Source organism: Mandrillus leucophaeus, unplaced genomic scaffold, assembly GCF_000951045.1.
Source record: "Mandrillus leucophaeus isolate KB7577 unplaced genomic scaffold, Mleu.le_1.0 Scaffold556, whole genome shotgun sequence".
Classification (NCBI taxonomy): domain Eukaryota; kingdom Metazoa; phylum Chordata; class Mammalia; order Primates; family Cercopithecidae; genus Mandrillus; species Mandrillus leucophaeus.
In genome coordinates, this window is record NW_012105986.1 from 1147952 (window position 1) to 1174545 (window position 26594).

At 41.0% G+C, this 26594-nt stretch overlaps 1 protein-coding gene across 5 annotated transcripts in view; it reads left to right on the plus strand.

Moving 5' to 3' along the window:
- Positions 1-26594, plus strand: part of ATP6V1H (ATPase, H+ transporting, lysosomal 50/57kDa, V1 subunit H) — a 121714-nt gene that overhangs the window by 84792 nt on the left and 10328 nt on the right. For all 5 annotated transcript variants that reach the window (XM_011998110.1, XM_011998112.1, XM_011998114.1 and 2 more), the window contains 2 exons: positions 3199-3300; positions 9014-9127. In XM_011998110.1, coding sequence (XP_011853500.1) covers positions 3199-3300; positions 9014-9127 — 216 coding nt within the window. The remainder of the gene's footprint in view (positions 1-3198; positions 3301-9013; positions 9128-26594) is intronic.

A 26594-nucleotide genomic window follows, 5' to 3' on the forward strand; every position in this document is an offset into this window, starting at 1 on the left:
GCACAGTATGTTTACTGAAGTTGTGTTCATGCTCACTGGAGGCATTTTCCCCTTGGTTGAGCATTCCTAGAGGAAGGTCATATACCGGTTAAACTCCGCCATTTTGCACCTTAATGCGCATGCTTAAGCCTGCCCACCCCACTCTTGAGATACTATTGGGAAGCCGCTGATCACCAGCTTCAGGTGTTTTCTATTGTTGGGAAACTGTCTTTCCCTGGCGCCAGCTGCAAGCAATTATTATTTTAGAGCGGCAGCTTAACAACCCCCTGATCATGTCACCTGATATTCTTTACATTCTTACAAATTATCTGCAAGAGGTCAATGACAGGTACTAGTGCTGCCCATTTAAGATAGATCTGGATGAAATCTTTATTTGATTCTGCTGTTTAAAAAGCACCATGCGTACTGGTCTTCCTTTTATCTGTGGATAACCACACTTACGTCAGGTAATTCCAGACTTGGCAAGTAGGTAAGTTAATTTTTCCCTCTCACTTTTGAACTGTAGAGAAAATACCTTGTAACTTGTATGTTAGTAGTTTTGAAATAAATATATATTTTGAATAAGGAAATACTCTGAAATATAAGAAGCCATGGAGATAGAAGAAAAGGAAAAGCTGAGAGGGAAAACAAGTTTCTAAAACTGAGGGAAAACATTGTGAAAGAGAATGAACGTATTTGTTGAGTGATCAATTAGAATAATAATGTAAATTCTAATTTGATTATAACAGATGCTTTTCAAGATTACATTTCTAGCTAATGTCGAGGCAGAAATCACATTTGGTCTAACTACAGAGCTGTGGTGTGTTGCTGCCTGGATCCATTGGACTATTTGATAGAATCATGACTTGTGGTTAATGTGGCAATAGAGGTTTGGATTGTGATTGATGAATCTATTGTTGACTTAACTGTATTCAGATACATCTTGGAGGGAACTCTCTCATTGCGTACCATAAAATCTCTTATTTTGAACCTGTTCTTTTGAACATTTTTATTGATTATTTGACACAGAAATAGCATGCTCAGCAGGTTTATAGCTAATAATACAAAGATGTTTTCATTGTTGCTGAAGATATTTAGTGGACTTAATGGTCCTGAAGGGTAAGAATTAAAATCATGTCCACATTTTGCAGATTTAACTAGAAAGTCTGTGATTCCTTCCAGTTCTAACATTATTTGACTCTAAGGCTGTGCTTCTCAAATGTTAATGGAGATCTTGTTAAAATGCAGATTCTAATTCAGTAGTCCTAGATTAGGGTCTGTGATCAGCATTTCTAAGTAACCAGGTGATGTCCATGCTGCTGGTGTGTACACCGTATTTTGGGTATCAGGGAGGGTCTCAGCCGTATGGAGAATGGCTTAAGTCACTGAGAATGGTTTAAGGTAGGGATTGGCAGCGTGATTTGGTAAAGACCCACCCAGGTAGTAAATATTTTTGACTTTTGAACCATTTTGTTTCTGTCCCAAATTACTCACCTCTGCCATTGCAGTGCCAGCTATGGGCAACAAGTAAACTAATGAGCGTGGCTGTGTTCCAGTAAAACATTTACAGAAACAGATGGCATCTGGGTTTGGACTTGAGCTGTTATTTCCTGACTTCTGGTTTGATGTATTCAGAATGTCAGTCTTAAATAACGAAATTCAGAAAGTAAGATTAAATACAGAGATTGTTCGAGCTCAAAGCTTGAAGATGGCTACCTGAGAGCATAGATTCAAGTTGCCTTGAATATACACTCCAATTAGTAGCAGTTACAAGTGGGCTTTTAAGGGAAAAAGAAGAGGCAGTTCCTAAGTCGTTTATCAAGAATTTACATTAAAATGACATAAACTGTTGATTAGCTGTACATTGATGTTCGTATCACAAATTCCAGGAACATGAGGGTAATGAGTGGGACAGTTAGGGACAAACTGCCTTCAAATAATTGCCCTTGGACCCACACTCTTGTTTCTGGGTGTGACAAATTTTATATATTTCACATAGCTTTGACGACTCTGAGCTATTTTTCTTTTCTTGAGAACAAATGTTATATTTTAAATAATTTTTATTAATGTAATTTGCTTATAATTTCATAAAATTTCTTGATATTTAAATTATCGAAATAAAACATAGAAGTAATCTTTTGAAATTATCAAAATGTTTCAGTTGAATTAAATTTAATTTTAGAATAATTTGCAAGTTAGCCTTTTAAAAACATACATAGTTTGAAATGTTAAAAACATAAATAGATATATGAGAAACTGAATATATGTCTTGTTTCATCTTGAAGACAGAGAGAACTAAAGTGGAGAGGTTTCTTCACTGCTATTCAATCTCAGACTCTTCCTGAGGAGGAACTAGGATCAGCAGGCCATGGTCTCTTTCGGTGCCTAGACATACCTTACCTACATCTTTATATACCATTACTTACACATGTCATCAGACTAAATGTATTGATCTGTGATCTGTCATTTTTCCTTCCTATGACTTGAAGTCATTTAACATGACTGTCTTAATACATATTACAATGGCAGGTGGTAATTAATATTATAAAGAAAAGTGGAGAAGGAAAAGAGAATTATGGGGAGAGTACTGCCTTAGGGTAATCCTGGCCTCTTATACAAGAGATGACATTTGAGCTGAAAACTGAATATTGTCTCTCAGTGTACTAGTGGGTTCAGTTGGCTAATTTGTTAAGGTTTTTATGTATCTATTTCTGAGTTGCTGGGATATTAGAAAGAGTTGTTTTTATATGTTGGTCTTCTACCAAGCCATTTAAAAAACCTTCATTCTGACTGGGTATCACAGTTATACTCTGCTTTTAGAATGAATTGAGAAGTTTTCCATCTATTTTTAGGCCCTTGAGCATTAAAATACCAGTAGGTCCTAGGGTTTACAAATGGCTTATGAAAATGTATATAATTAGCTGTTTTGTGTTAAAATAACTTTTATTCATCTTCTAGTTTTCTTGAGGCGGGGAGTCCCTGATATTTTGGAAATTGTGCATGGCCTACATTGTGAATCTGAAAGAAACTTGTTATATATGTATGAAGCTTTGAAGGTTTGAAAACTGCAAATTTGTGTGTAATAGTGAAATATTTAGAAGAATATGAATATACTAATAAATGTCTATTTTCAGGAAGATATCTTCATTATACCTGTGCTCTGTTATACTCTATAGAAAAATTAGAACTTGATCTCTCTTTGGATAAAATTTGTTTCAGAATCTTGACAAAACTTTTGGAAGTGTCAGATGATCCCCAGGTCTTAGCTGTTGCTGCTCATGATGTTGGAGAATATGTGCGGCATTATCCACGAGGCAAACGGTAAGAGAAAGCCATTTCATTTGGTTTCTTGAAACCTTCAATGTAGAGTCTAAAATAATGTGCTTATCAAAAATGGAGTAGGTTAGCAAAGGAACTAACAAAGTAAATGAAATCAAGTTTGCCACAGTAGTGAGAATTATGATAAACCCAGTTAAAAATGAGTAGTATAGGCCGGGCGCGGTGGCTCACACCTGTAAGCCCAGCACTTTGGGAGGCCAAGGTGGGCAGATCACGAGGTCAGGAGATTGAGACCATCCTGGCTAACACAGTGAAACCTCTTCTCTACTAAAAAAAAAAAAAAATTAGCTGGGCGTGGTGGCACGCGCCTATAGTCCCAGCTACTTGGGAGGCTGAGGCAGGAGAATTGCTTGAACCCAGGAGGCGGAGGTTGCCGTGAGCCAAGATCGCACCACTGCACTCCAGCCTGGGTGACAGCGAGTCTGTCTCAAAAAAAAAAAAAAAAAAAGTAGTATAAAAATATAAGTACACTTGTATAATACTATTAAAGATTTTCTTTGGTTTGTATGATTTAATTCAGTAGCCATTTTGCGAGCACTGGCTATTTTTTGTCTACTATTTGTACTTACAGAGATGAATTAAGCGTAAAATATTTACTTATCTGGCCCTTAGGAAAAGAATTGCCACCCCCCGTACGTAACCTGAATCATAAGGAAAAGGACTGCTTGGTTAGTGCTTGCCAAGTCCCTCTGTAGTGACTCACGCACACTAAGACGGAAACTTAATGGATTTCTGCAAGTTTCACAGAAATGCAGTTGTCCCTTTTGTACTTGGCCCTTTCAGACCAAATATCTGGATACAATTAAGGGATGGTTAAAAAATAGCGAGGCTAGCTATTGGAATGGGGCACATAGATTTTGTAGCAGTGGAAGGATAACAGCAACCTCAGCATCTGAAGAATACCTCAGAACCTGGAGATACAGGGGAGGGAGGGACATCAGTGATCTTTGTTTCCAGTGAACTGCCTCTAGAGCTTTCTTCAAAGGAAAACACACAAATCTCCCAAGCTGTTGCCAGTGACTTCTGTTTAACTGAGTGCTGGGCCTGTCACCAACTGCCAGATAGCTCTCACTGCTATACCATGGCCACTCCGTTTCCTTACTGAAAAATTTATTGGAAACAGAAGAGATAATGGTGGCTCCTGCACCTCCTAAGCAAAATGCCTGTCAGCAACTCTGTATGTCTCTCCCATTTCCCCAATTCTAAAGCTATCCCTCAGCCATCCCATGGTACGGACAAATGTCCTCTGACTGGTGGCATAGACAAATAGGCCAGTCTCTCCTTAAAATAAGGACTCAGTTATTTGAACTGAACTCAGACTCTGAAGGTTTATCATCCAGCCAGGAGGTCACCCAGCCTGTTTCCTAACTCATGAAAGTCTCACTTGGGTGGCCCCAGCAATGATAAACCACTTTCCAGGGGCACGATGAGTACCCTGGTATTATACTTTATGGAAGCCAGGCATTAACTCATCTGCCTCTTAAAGGGACAGTAACTTGTACTTTAGGGGTGGTCATAAGGAACCTTCAAGTATTTCAGGAAACACTACCAGTAGATTGCGTAGTCATCAGACAAGTGTGGAGAGCTCTGTAAAAGGAGGCTGTCCTTGTAGACTCTGATGATTCATTGCATTTGTTTAGGTGGTTAAGTTCAGGACCCTGCGGGACACGGGTGGTGAGGTCACTGCTGCATGTTGGCCTTATCCTGGTGCTTGGAGTCTTGTAGGTAGTAGCCTTAATGAAATGGCATATAAAACTAATTAAGTGGACCTGGTCCCAGCCTGTGCCAGCCAAATTCATCAGAACCACCCACAAGTGTTGTGTTCATGGATAAATTTTTTGGAAGGTAAGATGGTGTAGAAATGAGGGGTTCATATTGTACGAAGACATTTCTCATGCCTTTCATTTTTCTTTGTTTCCCGATAAGCCTTTTGGACTTCTGTCTCTCACCTTTCTGAACTTCTTGCAAGACGAGGCACTGAATGCGCTTTACAGAGAGGTTCATCTGCCTAAGAGCAATGGGCAGATGTGCTTACTGCCATATCAGAGATTGGGGTTTCTCTAAGTTTAGGGTTCCTCTTATACAGTGTGCAGGGCTCATCTGGCTCCCTTTATGTTGGCTTGTGGAAATTGAGGCTTGGGGGACCAGCACTAAAATGCCAATATCTTCACAGCAATATTTCTGTTGCTGTGAACAATAAACTATCCTTTGTCTCAGACCTAGGAGTCTCATGTCTTCTACCAGGATCCATGAAACTGTGGCAGGCTAACTTGTTAGCTGCAAGTAGGGTAAAAACTAAGACCCTCATAGTTCTTGACACTGTAATATCAAGAGCTGTCCAAAATTAATATCATTCCAAAATAATCTGTTTTTCTATGGAAAATTAAAGATCTTTAGATAAGGCAAATATAAATGTAGCTAATAGTCAAATCTGTAACTCATCTAAAATGTGTTAAACATGAAAAACAGACGGATCGATGGTATATAGAGCCCTCTTAGATTTATAAGTGCTAAAAAGCAAATGAAGATAAAAATATGATCGTTCTAAAATCCTGAAAGTGAAAAGCTTGTTGAAGAATTTATCTTCTCACAGTACTGCCTCAGTAGCCAGCCAGTGTTTCAAATGTTCCTTTTGGCTATGTTGTGCACACCTGACCTGCTGCCAAGGCAGAAGCCTGCTGTGCCTTAACGTAATTCTGCTCTACTGCTCCGTTCCTTTCTTTCTCCCTGCTTTACTGTTTCTCCCTAAGAAGGATGATCTCTCCCACCATGCTGTACCTTCGTTAGACTTCCTATCACCAGTAACTGCTGCAGTCGATCCTCCGTGCTTTTCCTGAAATAGCCTTTTTGGGCCCAAAACTGTGGCCAGGCTAATTCTTTTCTACGTCCTTCCAGTGGCTTATATTTACATCATGGACTAATATAGTCATTCTTTATTCTGAAGCCTCTCACCAGCATAACTTATTTTCTCTGCAAGCTCCGGATCCTTCTGCTTTGAGATATGTTTTCGAATTATTTTCTCCTCATTAAGACTCTGCTTTTTGAAACTTCTCAAAAAACAAAACAAAACAAAACAAAACAGTGTTTTCTCTCATGGTTATAGGAGGTTTTTTTTTTTTTTTTTTTTTTTCCAAACTTTATGGATGTTCAGTGGATTTGCAGACCAACAATTTGAACTAAGTTTTCTAAAAGATTAATCATAATACTCAAGCATTTTAAACTACGTAATTCTTTCATGTCAAGTATTAGAATTATTTTGTTTTTGAACTTTTACCAAGTTATCTAGAATAGACTTCTTGAGTCATAAGAAAGGATTGCTGGGCGTGTTGGCTCACACCTGTAATCTCAGCACTTCGGGATTCAGTCGTATTTTGCTCATAACGTGGCAGTTTTCTGAGATTGTATTTTGATCCTCATTATTCATTGGTTCCAGAATTGTGAATTTGCCCACCTCCTAAAAAGTTTATTTTCAACACCCGTGCCAGTACTAGAGGCGCTTTCGCAGTTATCCGTGGACATGTATAGAATTGTCGAATAATTAGAGTCGCGCATGGACACATCCGCAGCTGTGAGGGAACAAGGCAACGTTCCGCCATCCTGTGTTCTGTTTTACGCTAGAAACAAGCATCCTTTACGTGGTCTGTTTAGTGCCATATTTTTTTTTTTTGCAGTTTTGTGGGGTTTTTGTGTGTGTGTGGGGGCGATTTTGCTGTTTAAAATTGCCCCAGACCTTCTGCTGGAGTGGTGTATAATGTTCCTAAGCACAAGAAGGGGCTGTTACGTGCCTGTGGAGAAAACTCGTGCATTAGAGAAGCTTCCTTCAGGCAGGAGCTATGGTGCTGTTGGCTGCTAGCTCAGGCCTCAGAGGCAGTCTTGAGAACAAGCAGCCTGTGACCGTGCTCTGTGAAGCTCAGTGGGGCTCCAAAGCCGACTGTGAAAGGACCTTGTCAGCTATTGTAAGGATTTGGGTCCTTTGTTTTATTTTTATTTATTTTTTTAAGAAACGGTCTTACCCTGTTGTTCCAGCTAGAGTGCAGTGGTGCGATCATAGCTCACTGTAACCTTGAACTGGGCTCAAGTGATCCTCCCACCTCCGCCTTCTAAACAGCTGTTTCTACAGGTGCACACCACCAAGCCTGGCTAATTTTTTATTTTAATTTTTTTGTGGAGACAACATCTCATTGTGTGACCCAGGCTGGTCTCGAACTCCTGGGCTCAAGCAATTTGTCCTAGCTTGGTCTCCCAAAGTGCTGGGATTACAGGCATGAGCCTGGCCTGGGTCCTTTTGTTAAGAGAAGTAGAAGCCACTGAATTTTAAGTAGTAAAAATAATATGCAGAGTTTTGCTAAGATCCCTTTGGCTACAGTGAGAATGGGAGGCAGGAGAGCATCTTGTATCATCATCGCTGCAGAGCTGGGCTTGGTGTCCTGCAGGGACATAGGCTTTATGTCCTTTAATCATCACAGCAACGCTGTAAAGATGTCCTTGTCCTCCCTATTTGTCAGGGAGGAATTTACCAGGTAAAGGACTTGTCTAATTAACATGTTTGATAAATGGCTGAGCTGATTTGTTAGATAATGTTTTAAAGTACGGTGCCTGGCACGCAGTAAGCACTCAGTTAATGTTTGATGATACTTATATTATGTTCTTTTTGTTCCCCTCAGTTCAATACATTTTTTTAAAAAAACCATGCTTTAAAGAATAAAATATGAAAAGGTATGCAGATAAAAGCTTCCCTTTCACTCCGACCCCATCTACTTATTTCTTTCTGACCCCAGAAATCTTACTGATCTATGAGATTGTCTTAAACCACCAAACACCGTACTGTATTAAGGTGCCACTTGTCACTGACCATACAGTAGGTATCCTCCACTAGACAGGACTGGTGGCTGAAGAATGGACAGGGCAGTCCACACTGTTTTGTGGAAGTTGAGACTCCACAGCTCTGTCTGTAACCACACTTTTGCAAAGGAACAGAGGACCTATTTCTATGCATGACGAAAATAACCATTTTTACTTTCCTTTGTGTATGTAATAAGTGGATTTTCAGGGTGTTGGAAGTGTGGTGATAGAAAGCAGTGTCGGTTGTCAGTCATCTCGGTGCTCTCGAAGATATGAATGTTCTCCTCCATCTCACTGCCCAAGTCACATGGCATATCCCATTGTTCTGAGAAACCGGTGGATATCTTAAAATCAGTAGTCTTTTCCAGGAAATTAGCATGGGTGCTCTTTAACCCTCTGTTCCCTGCTGTCTACCTCTAGGCCCCTATCTGTCACACAGCACAGTCACTGGTGGGCTTGATATTGATTGTATATTATGAAAATTAGATGGTGTTCAATACTGATTTTAAACAAGCAAGAAATACTGATAATAAAAACGTTAATACTCAACCACTTAGAAAACCATGATCTAAAATGCTGGTGACTGGGTGGTATCTGGGCAGATCATACTTTTCTGGATTAGAGATGAGAAATGAGGACAGCTGTTGGATTTATCATTAGGAATTCAAAAAAAAATATTTGAATACTGTAAATCTGTGGTTCAGGGAAAATGATGTAAAAAAAAAGACACGTTTGGTTTATTTTCGTACATTGTTACTTTCCTTTTTAGCATTTTGGTATTTGAGATGCCTGTTTATAAACTGTGAATTTGAGAGTAATTGCATCTTCCTCACCATGTCTCTCGCGTTTGCAGGGTCATCGAGCAGCTCGGTGGGAAGCAGCTGGTCATGAACCACATGCATCACGAAGACCAGCAGGTCCGCTATAACGCTCTGCTGGCCGTGCAGAAGCTCATGGTGCACAACTGGTATGCCATGGCTTTTTGCTCACACTCGTACATTAGTCTGCAAACTCTCACTTGCCATTCTAAAAGTTCTTATGTAAATGCTTTGAATGACCATTTTTAAAATCAGTGAGTTTGATTCAAAATGTAGAAATATATTTTAGTAATTCCGAGCAATAACACAATAGTTTTAAAAAGATACTCAAGGTCTCGAGTGTATATTCAAAATAATAATTTCAAAAACAACTCCAGAGGTAACTCAAAGGATCCTGTGACATAAGTCAGTCAGTCCTTTTTGGAGTTGAATGCAGTTGGACTACTGATTCCTTTAGAGACGCCACAATTTTGCAAGGCTTGACTATTCAGCATATGGTAAATTGAATGAATTTTACCAATTCACATAAAAACCCTAAAAGCTGATGAAACTCAGATTCAGCTCTCACATTTCATTCATATAGTTTATGCTTTTGAAGTAACTAAAGTTGTGCTTCTTTGTTGCCTGTTTTTATTTTTAAAATAAAAATTAGTGACTTTTTTGTATCCACTTAAAACAAGATCAATTAAAGAGTAACTACTTAGACATAATAATGGTGAGCCCTTTGTGTACATAATAGAAGAAATGAAGAAATGAAGATTCCCCTTGGCATAGCTGCTTTTAGCTGTTGGTTGGGTGTTCAGTGCCTTCATCACTATCCTAAACAGTTCAAGTGCCTCTCCATTCCGCAGCCTCTGGAAGGATGCTCTGTTTTGGACTATTTTTGTTAAGGCATCAGGAACAAATATACATTGCTTTTAACTGACAATAATGCTACCAGCCCTTCCAAAGGAGAGGATTAATGATGCATTAGCATGGGTGCATTTTGAGGATGCAGGCAAATACAGTGTAGGAGACTATCCAGGAGTGCTGCTGTGGTATCATGTGTTAAATACTATGTTCCTGCCACTTAACACTTTTATCATAAATAGTGACATTTATGTAAATTCTTACAACTGCTTTTTGAGCACTTTGTACTCTGATAAGTGTACAAATTTGTACCTTGATAAGTTAAATGATGTTAGGTATGATGGAAGTGAGTGCAACTTTATATAGGATGATTAGAGAAAGCCTCCCCGAGTAGGCCACATAGCTAAGATGACAGTAATGAAAAGGAACCAGCCATACAGCTCTATTACTGGGGTGAATAAGCATTTTAGGTAGAGGGAATGAGAGGTGAAAAGGCCATGAAGTAATAATGAACTTGGCTTGTTTAAAGCAATGTACAGGGACTTATGTGGTTGTGACACTCAGGGTTGGAGGTGCTGCTGGCATCTAGTGGATAGAGACCAGGAGTGCTGGTAATATCCTGTAATGCAGGCAGTCCCCAGCATTAAAGAAGTATACGTCAGTGCCAAGGTTGGGAAACTCTGATATGAAGGATGGTCAAGGGCAAACTCTGACTTGAAGGATGGTACAAGGGGAAAAATACGGTTCCGGAGAGGTAGGCAGAGACGTGATCATGTAGGGCATTGTAGGCTGTAATTTGACTCCTGTAAGATGAGTTGAAAACCATTGCAAGGATATTAAATAGGGGAATGACAAGGTGTGGTTTATGTTTCGAAAAGGTCACTTTGGCTACTCCCTGGAGAATGGATTGTGTAAGGGTGAGTGAGAAAGAATGAAGAGCATTTGAACTGGTTCTCATGATAGTCTGGGGCTGAGATAGTTGGTGGCTTGGCGTAGACGATAAACATTGAGATAAGAAGTAGATGGACTTGGGGTAGATTCAGAGCTAGTGCTGACAGCACTTGATGGGCTGAAAATGTTTTTACTTTTTTCCATAACTTCAGTGCAAGAAGAATGGGATCAAAACAGAAGGTAAAAACCCCAGAATGGTTTTTATCTGTTTAGCAGGAGGAAAAACTTCAGGTCTGTCAGTAAAACTTAAGATACACCACTGGATTTCTCTCCTTACTTCACTTTACCCAAGCTAGATTTTTCAAGATAAATCAATTATTTAGTAATTTCATATTTTATGGTTTGTTTATATCTCTTTCAGGAATTTAATTTAAAGGATGTTGGCATTTAATAGAATTTGAGGCCGTTGCAACCAATGAACTTATAATTAGTTGCCAGATGTTTTTCTAAAGTTTCTATGAAAGTCAAAGTTTTATTTTCCCATCGTGTCGAAATTAGGGCTATTGAAATATAATTATTCTTTTATTAGTTTATTTCTCTTGAAATCTTTCTTGTTGGATCTAGTGGTTTTCTTGTTTTAAAAAATGTATATTCCTAATATGAAAGGCAAGATGTGTGTGAAACAGGATGTTTGCCAGTGGAGGAAATTTTTTGGTTGAGAATTTTTGTTGTTCAGATGATCATGTATTGAAGATGAAATATTTAAAATTTGACTTTTTTCTTGAATTTAGAAACTTGGTATAGTCTCATAGTACCTTTCTCCGTGTATGATTATAAGAGGAAGAGTATTCTGTCTTTACAGGGAAATACTATTTTATTTGCTCTTTATGAGAGAGTATTCTTTTTTCCTTTATCTTTCTAATTATATGCCAAACTTTTAAAATTTTAATGTTTTAGCTATGATTATTTCCTTTGCATTTAATGGAGAAGCTTAGTGTTAGTATTTTCCCACACTTCCTTCATAGAGAAATTTTTATATAAAGGAAGATTAAAATTCACCTGTGATCTCTGTATTTGATTGTAACTTATAAATTTCTGTGGCTCCGTGTGCCAGAGAATGAAAGTTACTCAAGTAATAACAATTTATTACAAAACCAGTTTAATATGAGACTAAATAGAATACCATTTGGAAAGTAATCTTTTGCAAATTATATCCCCAAATGTAAAAGAGGTTTGGATCAATACCTTTTTTCAGGTAACCTAGTTGTCTATACTAAACTATACTTGTAAAGACTACCTTTCTACCTGCCTAAAATAGGGGCTTTTTAAACTAAAATATGTTACTGGGGTTCTAAAGAATCTATAAATTTCTCTAAATTGTTTTCTTTTGTACCAAGTGAAAATTTGAAAATACAGTGGAGTTTTTCTTTTAGCATTGGCTTGATTTAAATGGAAACGAGTTATTGTAAATGGTGTATTTTAGCCTTCCATAGTGAAATAGTTATTTGAACATAATGAACATGCAAGCACAGATGAAAGCATGAAGGTCTGCGTAACAGGCAGCAGCAGCAGCACTTTACCTGCATCCCTGGGCTTTTCTGCCCTAAAGGATTTTTAGGTTTTTGATACTGCATTTTTCCTGAAGTTTTTGTTTATCAGATTAAATTGTAACTTTGGATACAATAAAGTTAACATTTATTACTTTCTGCCATGAATTTAAAAAATGTTAAGTATAATTTCAAAATTATATTTTAAGTGTAATTTATGTTACTTAAGAAATCATGGAACTGGCTCAGATATGGATTTTGATTTTGATTCTGTTATAAGGAGTTAAATATTAAGTTTCTTGATAATGTAGAGATACATTTGAGTTTATATCACATGGAGTATAGAGTTATATAATGGGAAAATACTTATTTATTTTATGATTGATTTCAAAACTGTATCCTTGAATTGTAGGTGTTAGAATACCAGCGTTTCTCCCCTTCCACATCACATCTGTATTTCTGTGGAACAATGGATTATAAATAACCCTGACTGAGAGTGGGTGAGGAGCGGTGGGGGAGGAATAAAGTTGCTGGGGAGGGAGTGGACAGTGGCACCCACTGGGCGCCCTCAGCTGGGAAGCCTGAGCAGGCCAGTCCTACTCGTGGGCCTCCACAGCTCTCATCTTTTTGTGCCCACCATGGCATTCCTGGTGCGCCCTTTGTTCTTTTGTGCAGTGCTGGATTTTTATATTATTAAATTTGGCAGAATATATAAACAGTGACAACTTAGAGAACTTGTGTATATACACCTAATTCATCCATTTAACATCATAAAATGTCAATTGTTTTTCTCCTACAGAATGATTTTAAATGTAATCAGCCTCTAATGCAGAAGCAGCAATATGTGCGTAAGAACAGCTCAGGACTTCAGGAAAGAAACACTGACGTTTGTAGGTAGAGGATCTCATGTAGAATTTTCTATTTTTGTCTCTAGATTCTTATTCAGCCCTTTCTTAAGCAGCATAATAAGTTTTAAGAATGTTACCATCTCGATTTTTTATGCTTAGGTAAATTAATATAACAAAAACTCAGCAAGGCTGAGGGTATGGATGATACTACTTTGTTCTCTGGTATTTTTATCAGCTTTGCATATTTTAGTTATTCTGTAAGTGCAGAGGCATAAATACAGTAATTAGAAGAGTTACGAACTAAAGAGAGAAAAAAAAAAACTCTTATGTGTTTTAGCTAACTTTTAGGATAACAATCAAGTTACCAAAACATTCCACATGATTTTCAATAAACATAACATTTCTAGATTTAATGTTTTCCATAATTAATTTCTAATTTCTAAATTAATTTCTAGATTCTCTTTCTGGGTTTCTGGAATTTTCTAGGTAGCTGAAATTTTCTGGGTACCTGGTCTCTTTCTGGGTACCTGGAATTTTCCACATTGTTATGACATTTTTAGTGAAGGAACATTTGAAAATGTTTTTAATGTCATATGTTTTGTGTATTTGAAAAAAACAAATATAACTGGATTTTTTAAAATATGAAAACTAATTCCAGGTAAAGAGGAATTTTTTACAGCTGTTATCTCACTATCAGCTGGTAATTCAGCCTCCCAATCGAAGGTTGCTGCTTCTTTGCAAGTTAGAAATGTTTCCTAAGACTGTATTAACTTTAACTTTTCTGGACACTATGCACCACTGAATTACAGTTGATTTGGAAATGCCAGCATAACATAAATCTCAGATTGCTGCAAAGTATCAGCCTAAGTAAACATTCAGAAGAGCTGGAAAATAAGCATTTTGACAGTAAAGAAAACCCCTGATGGATAATGTAGTCTGTGGACTTAATAATTAAACATAAAATCAATTACAGGTTTCACACATAGGTGCACATGACTAAGTGTGGGGATCTGTGGATCTAGTTCATGTTTTGGTTTTGTTTGCTTATGATTGGCTTCTTAGACAAACAGGTACCTGAAGTGGGATTTAAAGGATCAGTAAAGCATAGACGAAGAAAAGGCTGGTCTAGTAAGGAGAAGTAGAGAAAAATGAATTAACTTGCTTTGGTTTTCATTGCTTTCTCTTCCTTCTGTGTGAGTGGAGCAGTTACATTTGTGGTCACTTGGCATGTTTCATTTCATGGGCTTTGTGTGTGTGTGCACATGCACGCATCTGTTTTTTTTTTTTTTTTTTTTTTTTTTTTGAGGCAGAGTCTCGCAGTGTCGCCTGGGCTGGAGTGCAGTGGCGTGATCTCGTCTCACTGCAACCTCCACTTCCTGGGTTCAGGCGATTCTCCTTCCTCAGCCTCCTAAGTAGCTGGGATTACAAGTGCCCACCACCACACACAGCTAATTTTTTTGTATTTTTAGTAGAGACGGCACATCTTTTAAATCCAATAAACCTCACTAGAATGGTTGGCAGAATATACTAAAAATTTAATTAAGATTGAGCAAACTTTATATTCACTCTCTAAGAGATTTAAGTTTTCGAATTATTTTCTCAGTGTCCCTTTATGTATGTCACCCAGGTGTTACGTCTTGATGGGGGAAAAATGTTTCATAGCTAATGGAAATGAATTGACAGGTTTTTGTCTTTAGTAAAAACCTAAGGAATTGACCAAAAAGAGAGGGAGAAGTCTCAGCCTATTGTCTTAAGAAAGGTACCTTTTGATGTAAATATTCTTTAATTGAATTTTTATTCCATTTAAATTTTAAAAGAATTGTGCAGCAGTTACATTTTAAAATCTAAATCCTCTTAGATAAATTAGATGAAGTTTATCATCTGTTTTTACTTCTGTTTTAAAAAAGGAATTCAGCATAAAGGTGCCAAAGTGTTAGTATAGGGCCAGAGGTTTTCCTAAAAGACCAGATTTCTCCCACCACACTGTATCAGATCTGTACCACATTCTCCTAGAGGCACCTCTCACACTGGTAGGAGCTGTGCTCTTCTTGCCTTATTTTCCTTAAGGGCTAGGCATTTAGAAGCCTGAAATGAAAACAGTCTCTTGGATGACAGTTCTTCCTGCCTTGCTAAATATCCCAAAAATGTATTCTGAGAAAACATTTCAGTGTCTGGTTTGAACACTATGCTGTTCCATTTGTATCCAGCTCTTTTCTCAGTTAAGAGAGTTATGGGAGTGTTTACTTTTATCTCTGTAATTGTCTCTAATTTAGTTACGGACAGGAATACTTGTTAGAAAATTCAATTTGTGCTAAAGTAGAGAAATAAGAAGTAGAAAATAAAGGCATAGCACACAGTTTCAGTACACTGTCGTAGCAGGATGAGCTGCAAACAAAACCCCTCAGATACCAGGTTAAAGAAAGAAGTGGCTTTATTCGGCCGGGAGCATCGGCAGACTTGCGTCCCGAAAACTGAGCTCCCCAAGAGAGAAATGCCTGCCCTTTTAAGGGCTTACAGTTCTAAGGGGTCCATGTGAAAAGGTCATGATCAATTGAGCAAGCATGGGGTATGTGCCTGGGCTGCATGCATCAGTTATCAAGACAGAACAGAACAGAGCAGAAAGTTTCACAGTGCTTCCTTATACAATGCCTGGAATCTATAGATAATACAAGTGGTTAGGTCAGGGGTTGATTTTTAACTACAAAACCAGGCCTGGGGTGTGGTGCCGGGCTGTCTATTGATTTCATTTTTGCCTTTCTTTAACTTTTACTTCCTCTTTCTTTTTCTGAGGTATGAGACAATAAGAGAAGTGGTCTCCTCTTTATTCCCCGCTTTGAGAATCTCACTTATTAGTGGGAGTTCTCATTCTCATTTTCACTACTTAGGTCTTCCTGCAAGACAGATTGATAATGATTCATGTAATACATCTGTGCCGAGGTTTTCTGATGAACTAAGGTAGCAACAAAACTTTTTATTGTTTGAAGGAGCAAGGGTAATACACAGGGGAGCAGCAAGCCAGTTCTTATTACTAGCAATACACATACGATGAGGATTTTAAATTCTCCTATAGTTGGAAACTATTTTTTAAATAAAGACTTAGGATTAAACCTATGCCACACCTGTACAGGCACATGTGCCAACTTTGTCATGTCTCTATATTTTCAACTACTTGCCCTTGATCATCTTTGTGCAGACAACAATTGGTTAGGTTGAATTTTCCACACATTTCTCCTTCAGCTGCTAGTAAATAGTCTAGGGCCAGTCTATTCTGATAGACAGCATTTTTCATTTGGGTTTCTTGCCAGGCTAAAATGGTCAAAGCTCTGCCAGTTTTATTAGTGATTATTTCTAAGACGGCCTGCAACTGTATGATTTAATTGAGCATGTAGCTGGGGGTTTGACTTTTAATAATAGACGTTTTTAAGAGGTAGACATTTGAACTTGTGGGCGTGTTTGGGGAAAGAGTTAGTCAGAGTAAAGTTATTTTGAGGCATTAACTTTTTTGCTTCCTAAGGCCATTGGTCTCCTATGTTAGTCTTTCCACAAACATAACATGAGGAAATGCCTAGGCTGCTGGCAGTGTTTTTAGCTAAGGGAGGAGGCTCTGGTAACTTTTGGTTTATATACTTAAAGAATGACTTAAAGACTTGGAAATGCTGCTGGGCCAGACGGGTCTGAGTTCTTTGACTAAGTAGTATGTGTACAGTGGGGACACTTTTATATAGGTGCTAGCAAGGACAAAAGAGGTCCTTACCTGGGAAAAAGATTGAGTACAGTGACAGAACAATAGTAAAACAGTATACAGGAATACTACTAGTCCTAAGATGTCTAACTACATTACTTGTTTGACGAGTCCTCAAACTCGGCAATGCTTAGTTAGCTTCTGGTGTGTGACTAGAGCAGGGCTTGTTGTTTCCTCAGCAGCAGCTTGGTCTCGCCTTAGGATTAGCCGGGTTGGATGATCTGAGTCCTTCTGGCTGGTTCACTTGTCCTGAACTGCCAGTGTCAGTCAACTGTGGTGGATCCAAGACACAACACCTGCAACTTTAACAGCAGTGGGAGTGAACAAGTTTACAATATAGGGCCTATCTTATATGGATCCTAGAGAAATTAGATTTTACTTTTTAACTAAACAGTCACCAGATTTAAAGGAGTGTCAGGCTTATAGGCATTTTTATGTACTTAATTATGAACACTTTGTATGGCTATTCCTAAAGCCTGCATTTGCTTTTTTTGGAGGTCAATTCCCCTAGTTCCTGGAGATTACCTTTAATTTTGGGGACTTATGATTTGGGGGGTGGTTGACTGAACAAAATCTTTTAGGGAAAATACCTAGTTTGTTTGATGGGGGTGCACCTGACTTGGAGGACGACCATAGGCAAAAACCTGATTTTAAATGAATTTCCTGCCAATATTTCTTCAGTAGCTGCTTGAGTGTCCGGTTTATGCTTTTTACCTTTTTCTGAACTTTGCAGCTGGTAGGCGGCCTGCAGTTTTCATGTGATCTTTAATACCTTTGCTATTTTCTGTACCAAGTCAGCTGCAAACGCTGGCCCATTATCTGAGCGGATTCGTAAGGGCGGTCCATATCTAGGAATAAGATCTCGGAGAGGCACACGGGTTACTTTACGAGCTTTTTCAGTTTGTGTTGGATGAGCCGCCACCCACCCAGAGTAGGTACACACAAGAACTAGTAAATACTTGTTACCTCCACACTTTGGCATTTCTGTGAAGTCCACCTGGAGATCTTCAAAGGGGGTGTTCCATAAGCTTGTATGCTGGGCAGAATGGCTGGACCTTGCCTCGCATTGTGCTGCTGGCAGGTAATACATGGCTGTGCCACCGTTTTGGCAAGGGCTGATAAATGTGAGATGTAGAATAAGCGGCCTGACAACTTCTTAAGTGACTCTTGACCTAGGTGGGTGGTCTCATGCACAGCCAGTACAGCTGTGGCTCCTAGCAGTTGTGGCACAGCTATCTTTTTATCCGGTAACCGGATCTATCCTTCTTCTATTATTTGTCCTCCTTCTGTCTGGAAAACATCCTTTTTTTCTTTAGAATAAGTAGGTACAAGGTCAGGTGCTTGAGGGAGAAGGGGGGCTGTGACTGACACCCGGTATGCAGCTTTCCTCTGAGTCCCAGCCTCTGAGTCAGCCTGGGAGTTCCCGAAAGCAACTCTAGTGGAAGCTCGCTGGTGTCCCCTGCAGTGCGTGACTGCCACCTTTTGGGGCCTCTACACTGCTTCTAGTAGTTGCAAGATTTCTTGCTGATGCTATATGTCTTTTCCTCCGGAGTTTAACAAGCCTTTTTCCTTGTATAATGCCCCATGTACTTGGAGGGTTAAGAAGGCATACTGAGAGTCAGCATAGATGTTCACAGTCTTACCTACACTTAATTCTACAGCCTGAATTAAAGCAATGAGTTCATCCTTTTGGGCTGAAATACCCTGGGGCAGTGATTGGGCTTCAATGACAGTATCCAGGGTTACCACTGCATATCCCGCACATTTTTCTCCTTGTGGGTTGACGAAGCTGCTCCCGTCCACATACAGCTCCCAGTCCACTGATGCCTAAGGCTGGTCCCAGAGGTCAGGTCTGCTAGAGTAAACTGAGTCTAGCACCTCTACACAGTTAAGCTCGACAGGGCTCTCTGATACCGAGAGCAAGGTGGTGGGGTTCAGGGTGTTGCAAACTTCAGTGGTTATGTGGGGATTTTTACAGAGCAAACTTTGGTACTTGGTTAGTCTAGCATTCGTTGGCCAATGATGTCCTTTGGTATTCATTAAAGTCACCACAGCATTGGGGAGCTTTTATGTTCAGCTTTTGCCCAAGAGTCAGTTTATCTGCTTTTTGTGTTAGCAGGGCAATTGCTGCTAAGGGCCTCAAACACGGGGGGCAACCTTTAGAAACCCCATCTAGTTGTTTGGAGAGGTAGGCCACCGGCCTCAGCCAAGGCCCTACAGTCTGAGTCAAAATCTCAACTGCCATTTTTTTCTCTCTCTGACACATATAGTGTAAATGGCTTTGTCAGGTCAGGCAGACCGAGGGCTGGGGCTGGCATGAGTTTCTTCTAACTCACGGAAGGCTTGCTGCTAAGACCCCTATTCAACAGGTTCCTGGTCACCCCCCTTTGTGACTTGGTACAGAGGTTTGGCCAGTACTGCAAAGTTTGGGATCCATAACCTGCAGAACCCTACAGCTCCTAAGAATTCTCTCACCTGCCTTCTGGTCTTAGGCTCCGGCAAGTTGCAAATGACCTGCGTTCTTTCTGATCCTCGACTGCGCTCCCCCTGTTGGATAGTAAATCCTAGGTAGTGTACCTGCTGTCTGCAGATCTGAGCATTTTTTTTGGACACCTTATACGCACAGTCCTCCAGGTGCCTGAGCAGGGCATCTGTTCCTTTGGCGCACCCGACTGCCGTGGCGTCTCCCAGCAGGAGGTCGCTGACGCACTGGAGCAACACGCAGGCTAGGTCTCTGGCGGGAAACTTTTGCAGGTCTTGAGCCAGGGCCTCCCCGAAGATAGTAGGGGAGTTCTTGAACTTTTGGGGAAGCCAGGTCCAAGTGTATGAGTGGTGACACCTGACCCTGGATCTTCCCGCTGGAAAGCAAGCAGTTTCTGGCTGTCAGGAGCTAGTCTGATGCTAAAGAAAGCGTCCTCTTCAGGTCCAGGCAGGTGAACCAGCTGTCCTCAGTACATGAGCAACTGCTGGCAATCAGCCTAAGTAGGGTTATGAGTCTGGATAATAGTTTGAAGCAAATTAGTTAAGGCTTGAGGCTTTTTAGTATAAGATGGGGTATTCTTTCAATTGAGGAGATCAGCAGAGGTGAAGGGTTGATACACAAAGGCACACCTTTCTACCATATGCCTGTCTTCGTCTACCCCAGTATATCGCTGCTTCCTCAGGGGCATTTGCATAGCTTGAGCAAGGCCAGATTTGAGACTGCCCGCTTGACTATCTTGACTTCCTTCCCTGGCTTCTCAAGGCTCTGATCCTCCCCTTCGAGGTGAGACGTGGGGCGTGTTAGCTCCTAAACCTGGTTCCTGGGGTGCTGTTGGCCTCGGTAAAGGAGGGGTAGGCTGGGACATATGGAGGAAGAATTTCTGTTACCTCTGGCGGCTCCTGCAAAACTGGTTTCTTTTGCTGTTTCTGGGATTTCTTCTTTTAACTCTGTGTCTGCTGGTGAAGCTGCTCTTACTTGTACTTGTGGCTTTTTTTTTTTTTTTCCCCGCAATGAGCCGTTAAACAGGGCTGGATCTATGCTGGTTTTGTCTATATTATATTTACTATGAATCAGTATAAAGGAATTTGGTCTGGGTACACTGGCTACCTCCAACCCCTGTCACCACCTGAAATACATGGCCAGTTGTTCCCTGTCTGTAGTTCTTTCAGTTGGCCATCCAACGCCAAAAGAGGGCAATTCTGATTTACATTCACAGAGAGTTCTCAATCTGTTGGGGGTTAACTTAACTCTATAATCCCCTGCAAAACGTTTTTTAAGGTTCTGTAACATGCAGTTTAATAGCGTAAGTTTTGGATGTTTCGATGACTTTTTTTCTTATTTTTTTATATATGTATGTTTTTTAACATAGTTCCTAGCGGAGTGGGCTTACTTTGAGTGTAACTTTTTTTGTTTTTTTTTTTTTTTTTTTTGAGACAAAACAACTCTCACACTACAAGAGAAGGAAAGGGTAAAAGGTCACTCACTTGTCTAATTCACACTAAATCAAAATTAAAACCAAAGCCAAAGTGTCGATGAAGGCACACCTGTTCATCAAGCAATTCAAGCCAAGTCAAAATCAAAACCAAAGTGCCAATAAAGGCACGCCGTGGGTGATCAGGCCATGCTTCCACTCAAATGGGGTCAGCAAGTTCCTAAGACCGCCTTACTGTATTCCAGATGTCCAACTCCAAGCACCAGTTCCTTCCCAGTGTTCAACCATTGCGTTGATCCTCCGCAGGGGCCTGCCGTGCACCGCTCTGATGAGGTATTCCACTGGGGCAAATCCCTACCTGGGAGCGCTCTCAGGATCCGCGTCGCTCAAGCTGGCTGGAGTCCCCACAGGGATGCTCCAGAGGGCAGGCCTAAGCCACGTAAGGGACTGCCTCGACCATCTGTTAATTACCTCACTTCCCAGTCAGGGAACCAAGAAATGTAGCAGGACGAGCCGCAGACAAAACCCCTCAGACACCAGGTTAAAGAAGGAAGTGGCTTTATTTGGCCAGGAGCATTGGCAGACTTGTGTCCCAAAACTGAGTTCCCTGGGAGAGAAATGCCTGCCCCTTTTAAGGACTTACAGCTCTAAGGGGGTCCATGTGAAAGGGTCATGATCGATTGAGCAAGCATGGGGTACGTGGCTGGGGCTGCATGCATCAGTAATCAAGACAGAACAGAATAGAAAGTTTCACAGTGCTCCTTACACAATGCCTGGAATCTATAGCTAATACAAGCGGTTAGATCAGGAGTTGATTTTTAACTACCAAACCAGGCCTGGGGTGTGGCACCGGGCTGTCTGACTATTGATCTCATTTTTGCCTTTCTTTAGCTTTTACTTCCTCTTTCTTTTTCTGAGGTATGAGACAATAAGAGAAGTGGTGTCTTTCCTTATCGTGAGAGCTGTGACAGAAGTGTATGTAGGTGTCACAGGAGCTTGGGAACAGGCGGGAGCAGGCAGTGCTAGAGGTGTTAAGGGTTAAGGAGTGAGTTGGTGGAGATGTGGCTGGGGTACCAGGAGGACTTCAGGCAGAGGCGCCCTGTGAGCACGCTGTGTGTAGGGAGTCACAACAGTGTTGTCAGAAGCGGAACTTGGATTCTAGCAGTAGTGGAATTAACATCAGAAGGCATCCTTTGAAGTCACGTGAAGGCTTAATAAAATTACAGTCACCTGAATGTTAATTTTACTTCTTTTTGGATTTTATTTTACTAAGTAAGAGGTTTATCTTTCTCATGTCGTGTGGACTGTGGATATCGGTGAGTCCAGAGCCCAACAAAATCATGAAAGAGCCAGAGTCGGCCAGGCGCAGTGGCTCTTGCCTGTAATCCCAGCACTTTGGGAGGCCAAAGCGGGTGGATCACAAGGTCAGGAGATCGAGATCATTCTGGCTAAAACGGTGAAACCCCATCTCTACTAAAAATACAAAAAAAAATTAGCTGGGCTTAGTGGCAGGCGCCTGTAGTCCCAGCTACTCAGGAGGCTAAGGCAGGAGAATGGTGTGAACCTGGGAGGCGGAGCTTGCAGTGAACCGAGGTCATGCCAGTGCACTCCACTGTGGGCAACAGAGTGAGACTCCATCTCAAAAAAAAAAAAAAAAAAAAAAAAAAAACCCAGAGTCCTTTACCCTGCTGCTCCCCTCCCCCCAGTATGGCACTTTTGTCCTCCTGGTTGAGGTGGAAAAGGGAAGTGTGGAAAGAAAAAATGTTTTCATGAGTCTTTGTTTTTGAGTTTTTTAGTTGGAAAGAATTTTAACTACTGAAAAGCTGCTTTCATCTGTAGTCACCAGCTTTGACATTATGCTGCATTTGTGTGTGTTCTCTTTCTCTTTCTGAGCTGCTTGAGAGTAAGTGGCAGACGTTATGGCCCTGCAGCCCTGAATACATGGGCACGGATCTCCTCAGAAGTAGGATATTTATTCTCTTATGTAACTGAGGTCCATTGATGCAATATATTGTGATATTGTGGTTACTCAGACTCATGGTTTTGGTAAAATTGATTGTTAAATGATAATCTAAAAAAACTTTGCAATATTTTAATAAACTCAAGAAGCTATACCTTAAGAAATAATGTAAATGATAGAAACAAGGTAGCCACTAGAAGATCCATCAGAACAAAACAGGAATGTAATTGATTCTGCTAGTGAGAATACCTTAGTTAAACTAAGTCTAAACATGTTTTTCTTGTTCTTCTCCAAGAATAGTTTGTTTACAAGAAACAAATATCTACCCGAGTTAGCTTAAATATAAGGAGACATGTGGCAAGGATATCAGGTGGCTCACAGAATCTAAGTTAAGTGAAGTCACACAGTCCACTGAAACTGGGGACCAGAAAGTTGGCGGGAAGTGAGGCAGGCAGCAGTGTTTTCCACCTCCCATTCTCACGTGGTTTCTCACATTCATAGCCAGGCTGCTCACTTCTTCTCTGTAGACTGCTTTTCCTGCCCAAGACTGTCATGATTGCTCGAGAGGTGCAGGCTGAGCTGTGTGTCATCATGACATTCTAGCTCAGCTTTCCACATCCAGCTGGCATGGTTTGGATATGTCCTTCCAATTTCCTGGGTGCGGGAAGCTCCCTTGCTTCCTGCCTGGCCTGTTCATTGGCTGGTTGTCTCCCCTTTACCTGCTGAGTGAAGCCAGAGTGGGAGGATGACCTGACTAGTACAGTGCGTGAGGCCCATTCCTCAGAGGACTTGGAAGGACTTCCACAGAGCTGCGGCTGGGCTTTCTGCCCTGTCTGCAGGGCAGTTCTTCTGGTGGCCTTGGACAGACCCAATTCTGTCTCCTTTCTCACTTGCAGCTTACAAGAATAACTAGATATGCTGGGAATGTAATATCCTCAGATAGGGAAGGACAGCCTGGAATAGCCTGGGCTCCGTTCCTTACTCCCTTCCTCCCTGCAACAGGGTGAGCTTCAGCACATTAGCCCAACACATCACGTGGCCCCCAGGGTGTAAAACTCAGGGTGGGCTACTTCCTGGGGTCCTTCAGCTGCCTTGCAAGTGAGGCATGCACAGATGAGACTTCATCTGCCCTGGGCTGCTTTCTTGCACGTTTTGGGGACTGGCTTGCCATGGATCCCAGGCCTCTGTTGTCCCTTGCTGCCTATCTGTAAGTAATAAATTGGCTTCATATAGCCTCTTATATGTGGGTGTTCTGTTTCTCCAAATTCAGCCAAGTTGGTAACCAGTGCACAGTAAACTTGTTTCATTATTTTCTTCTTCCTCTCTTCCAAAATATCAACTTAACTTTTCTCTGGTCTGGTTGTCCTAATTTTAAAGACAAAAAGTATAACTTAAAAAAAAAGAAAAAAAACTGGGCTGGCCAAAAAAATCATGTGGTGCTAGTCTCTTATGTTTGGTGTGGGGAGGTTTGAGGAGGGCAGCTGCTCTGGCCCAAAGGTTTTCAGCCTCTGCCCTCAAATCTCCAGCTGTCAGTCATCAGCCAAGAGCAGAACTGGAACTACAAGACTAATTGTATTAATTATTAATTTGTTCATTGGGGAAAGATGAGTGAAGCGTTTATCTTGGTTCTGGTGAAGTCAGGACTGTCTTCCTGGAGGCAAGCGGCCTGTGCTGAGGCCCTAAGGAGGGCTGACCCATGTGATGGCGAGGGGGAGGGCGGGGCTTCGTGCTTTGCTGGCCTTCTCTTGGCTCACATTTGGTGCCCACCTCAGGGTAGCACCTAACAAATACTGTCGAGTGGATGGCATTGCCAGAAGGGACAAAGCAGGGGATCTGCATGGAGTTCTGTTGCCTAGAGGAGCACGGCCCAGTGAAATTTAATGCAAGCGACACAGGAGAAATGCAAAAATTTCAAGTAGCCATATTTTTAAAAGTTAAAAAAAGGTGAAGTTAATTTTAATAATGTTTTATTTCACCCACTATATCTACATTATTTCAACGAGTAATCGGTGTAAAATTTTCTAATGAGACATTTTCCATTTTTTTCACACTGAGTCTGAAAAATCTGGCAAGTGCTTCACTCTCAGCACAGATGAGTCTGCATGTGCCCCATTCCTGGGGTTCAGTAGCCAACCATGTCGAGTGGCTCTTGGCCCCTGTGAGGCTGAGGACGGAGGCTGAAGGGGCGAGTTGGGAGAGATGTGGCTGCCGAGGTAGGGGAGCCTTCCTTGTCACGTTCAGGAGTGTGGACATTTTCCCGGAATAATGGAAGCAATCAGAGGACTGAACAGGGGGCTACTGTGAGAAGGCTCGTGTTTGACATCACCCTTCCTGCTGCGTAGCAAGTTTAGAGGCAAGAAAACCAGGTGGGAACTCTTAGATCACTCTAGAGATGAGGCAGTTGTTCCCTAGGTAATAATGGTGACAGCAAAGACAGAGGAAAGACCAGTTTTTTTAGTTATTAAAAATATGGAAGTGACAGGGCTTAATGATTGCATGGAGCTGGTGGTGAATGAGTCACATCAAGACTGGCAGTCTGGCTTCCGACCTGCAGCTGGATGTTTTCCATTGACTCACACAGGAATGTAGACAGAGGAACAGGATTGTGGTGGCACTGAGGAGTTCATTTTTTAGACACATTGAATTTGTTGTTTCTGCATTCTAGCCGAGGAGAAATTCAAAAGCTGGAAATGTAGGTTTAGAGTTCAGGAGTAAGATATATGAGCTAGATTGAGAGATTTAAAGTAATCAGTCAAGTGAGAGTGGAAGTCGTGGAAGGAGATGAGATTACCTGAAAAAGGGTGTGTAGAACAGGGGCTCTTCACTGGGGAGGTTTTGGATTAACTCCCTGAAATTGTACGCAGTAGGGGAAGAGCCCATGCTTTCCACAGGAGTCTCAAAGAGCTGTGTGATCCAAGAAAGGCTAAGAACCACCTGCTGCCATGGACTCTGACAAAACATGGAATGGGCTGACAGAAAAGGAGTAGATTTTACCCAGGGAGGGTGGGATGGTAGCAGTTAAGACCTTAACTGCTTAACTCTAAGGAGAACTGGCTGGAAAATTAGGTGAAAACCAGGAACATGTGCTGTTAGGGAAGGAAAGGAAAACAAGTATATTTCAGGAAGGATAGAGTAGTGGTGAGCAGTGTAAAATAAGCTGAGAGGAGGAGGAAGGGAGGACTGAAAAGTATGCAATGGGTGTGGCAGCGAGAAGGCCATTGGCCACCTGGGCCAGGTAATTGATGGAGGCAAGGCCCTGAAGAGCCAGGATGGGATGGTTACTTAGGGAAAGTAACCAGGTGGGACTGTCTACCATTAAAAATGTAGAAAACTTTCCTGCCGATACTCCTTCTGCTAGTGAGACCAAAACATCTGTCCAGACTAGCTCAGATCGACTGACTTAGCAAATACATATTTATTGAAAGGAATTGCTAATTCAGGGGTGGGGTGAGGTGTCTAATTCATGCTGAATAAATGTTTTCCTCATAGCTAAGGATTTAACTTGTTATGGTCCAAACTGGTGATTTGCAAGTGGAAGTGGGGCTAGATAGTGGGGAGGAAGCAGAACCATTCTTTAAACATGGTTAGAGGATTCCCTGGTCTTTCTCCGTGATCTTGTGTGCCACAGATAGCAGGAGGGAGCGGAGGAAGACAGTCCTATTTCAGATAATGGGAGGGAAGAGAATTTGGATTATTGAGGCACTAAGGAGGCACTAACGAGGGATGTTATCTTTTGAATCTTTACACGGCTCTACAGTAGATGGGTAGATGTTCTCCTGTTTAGAGATCTTTTCCTTTTTTATGCCTTAGGGTTTCAAATATACAGAACTAACTTGGCGGTGATAGAATATATTTGTTGTTTGAA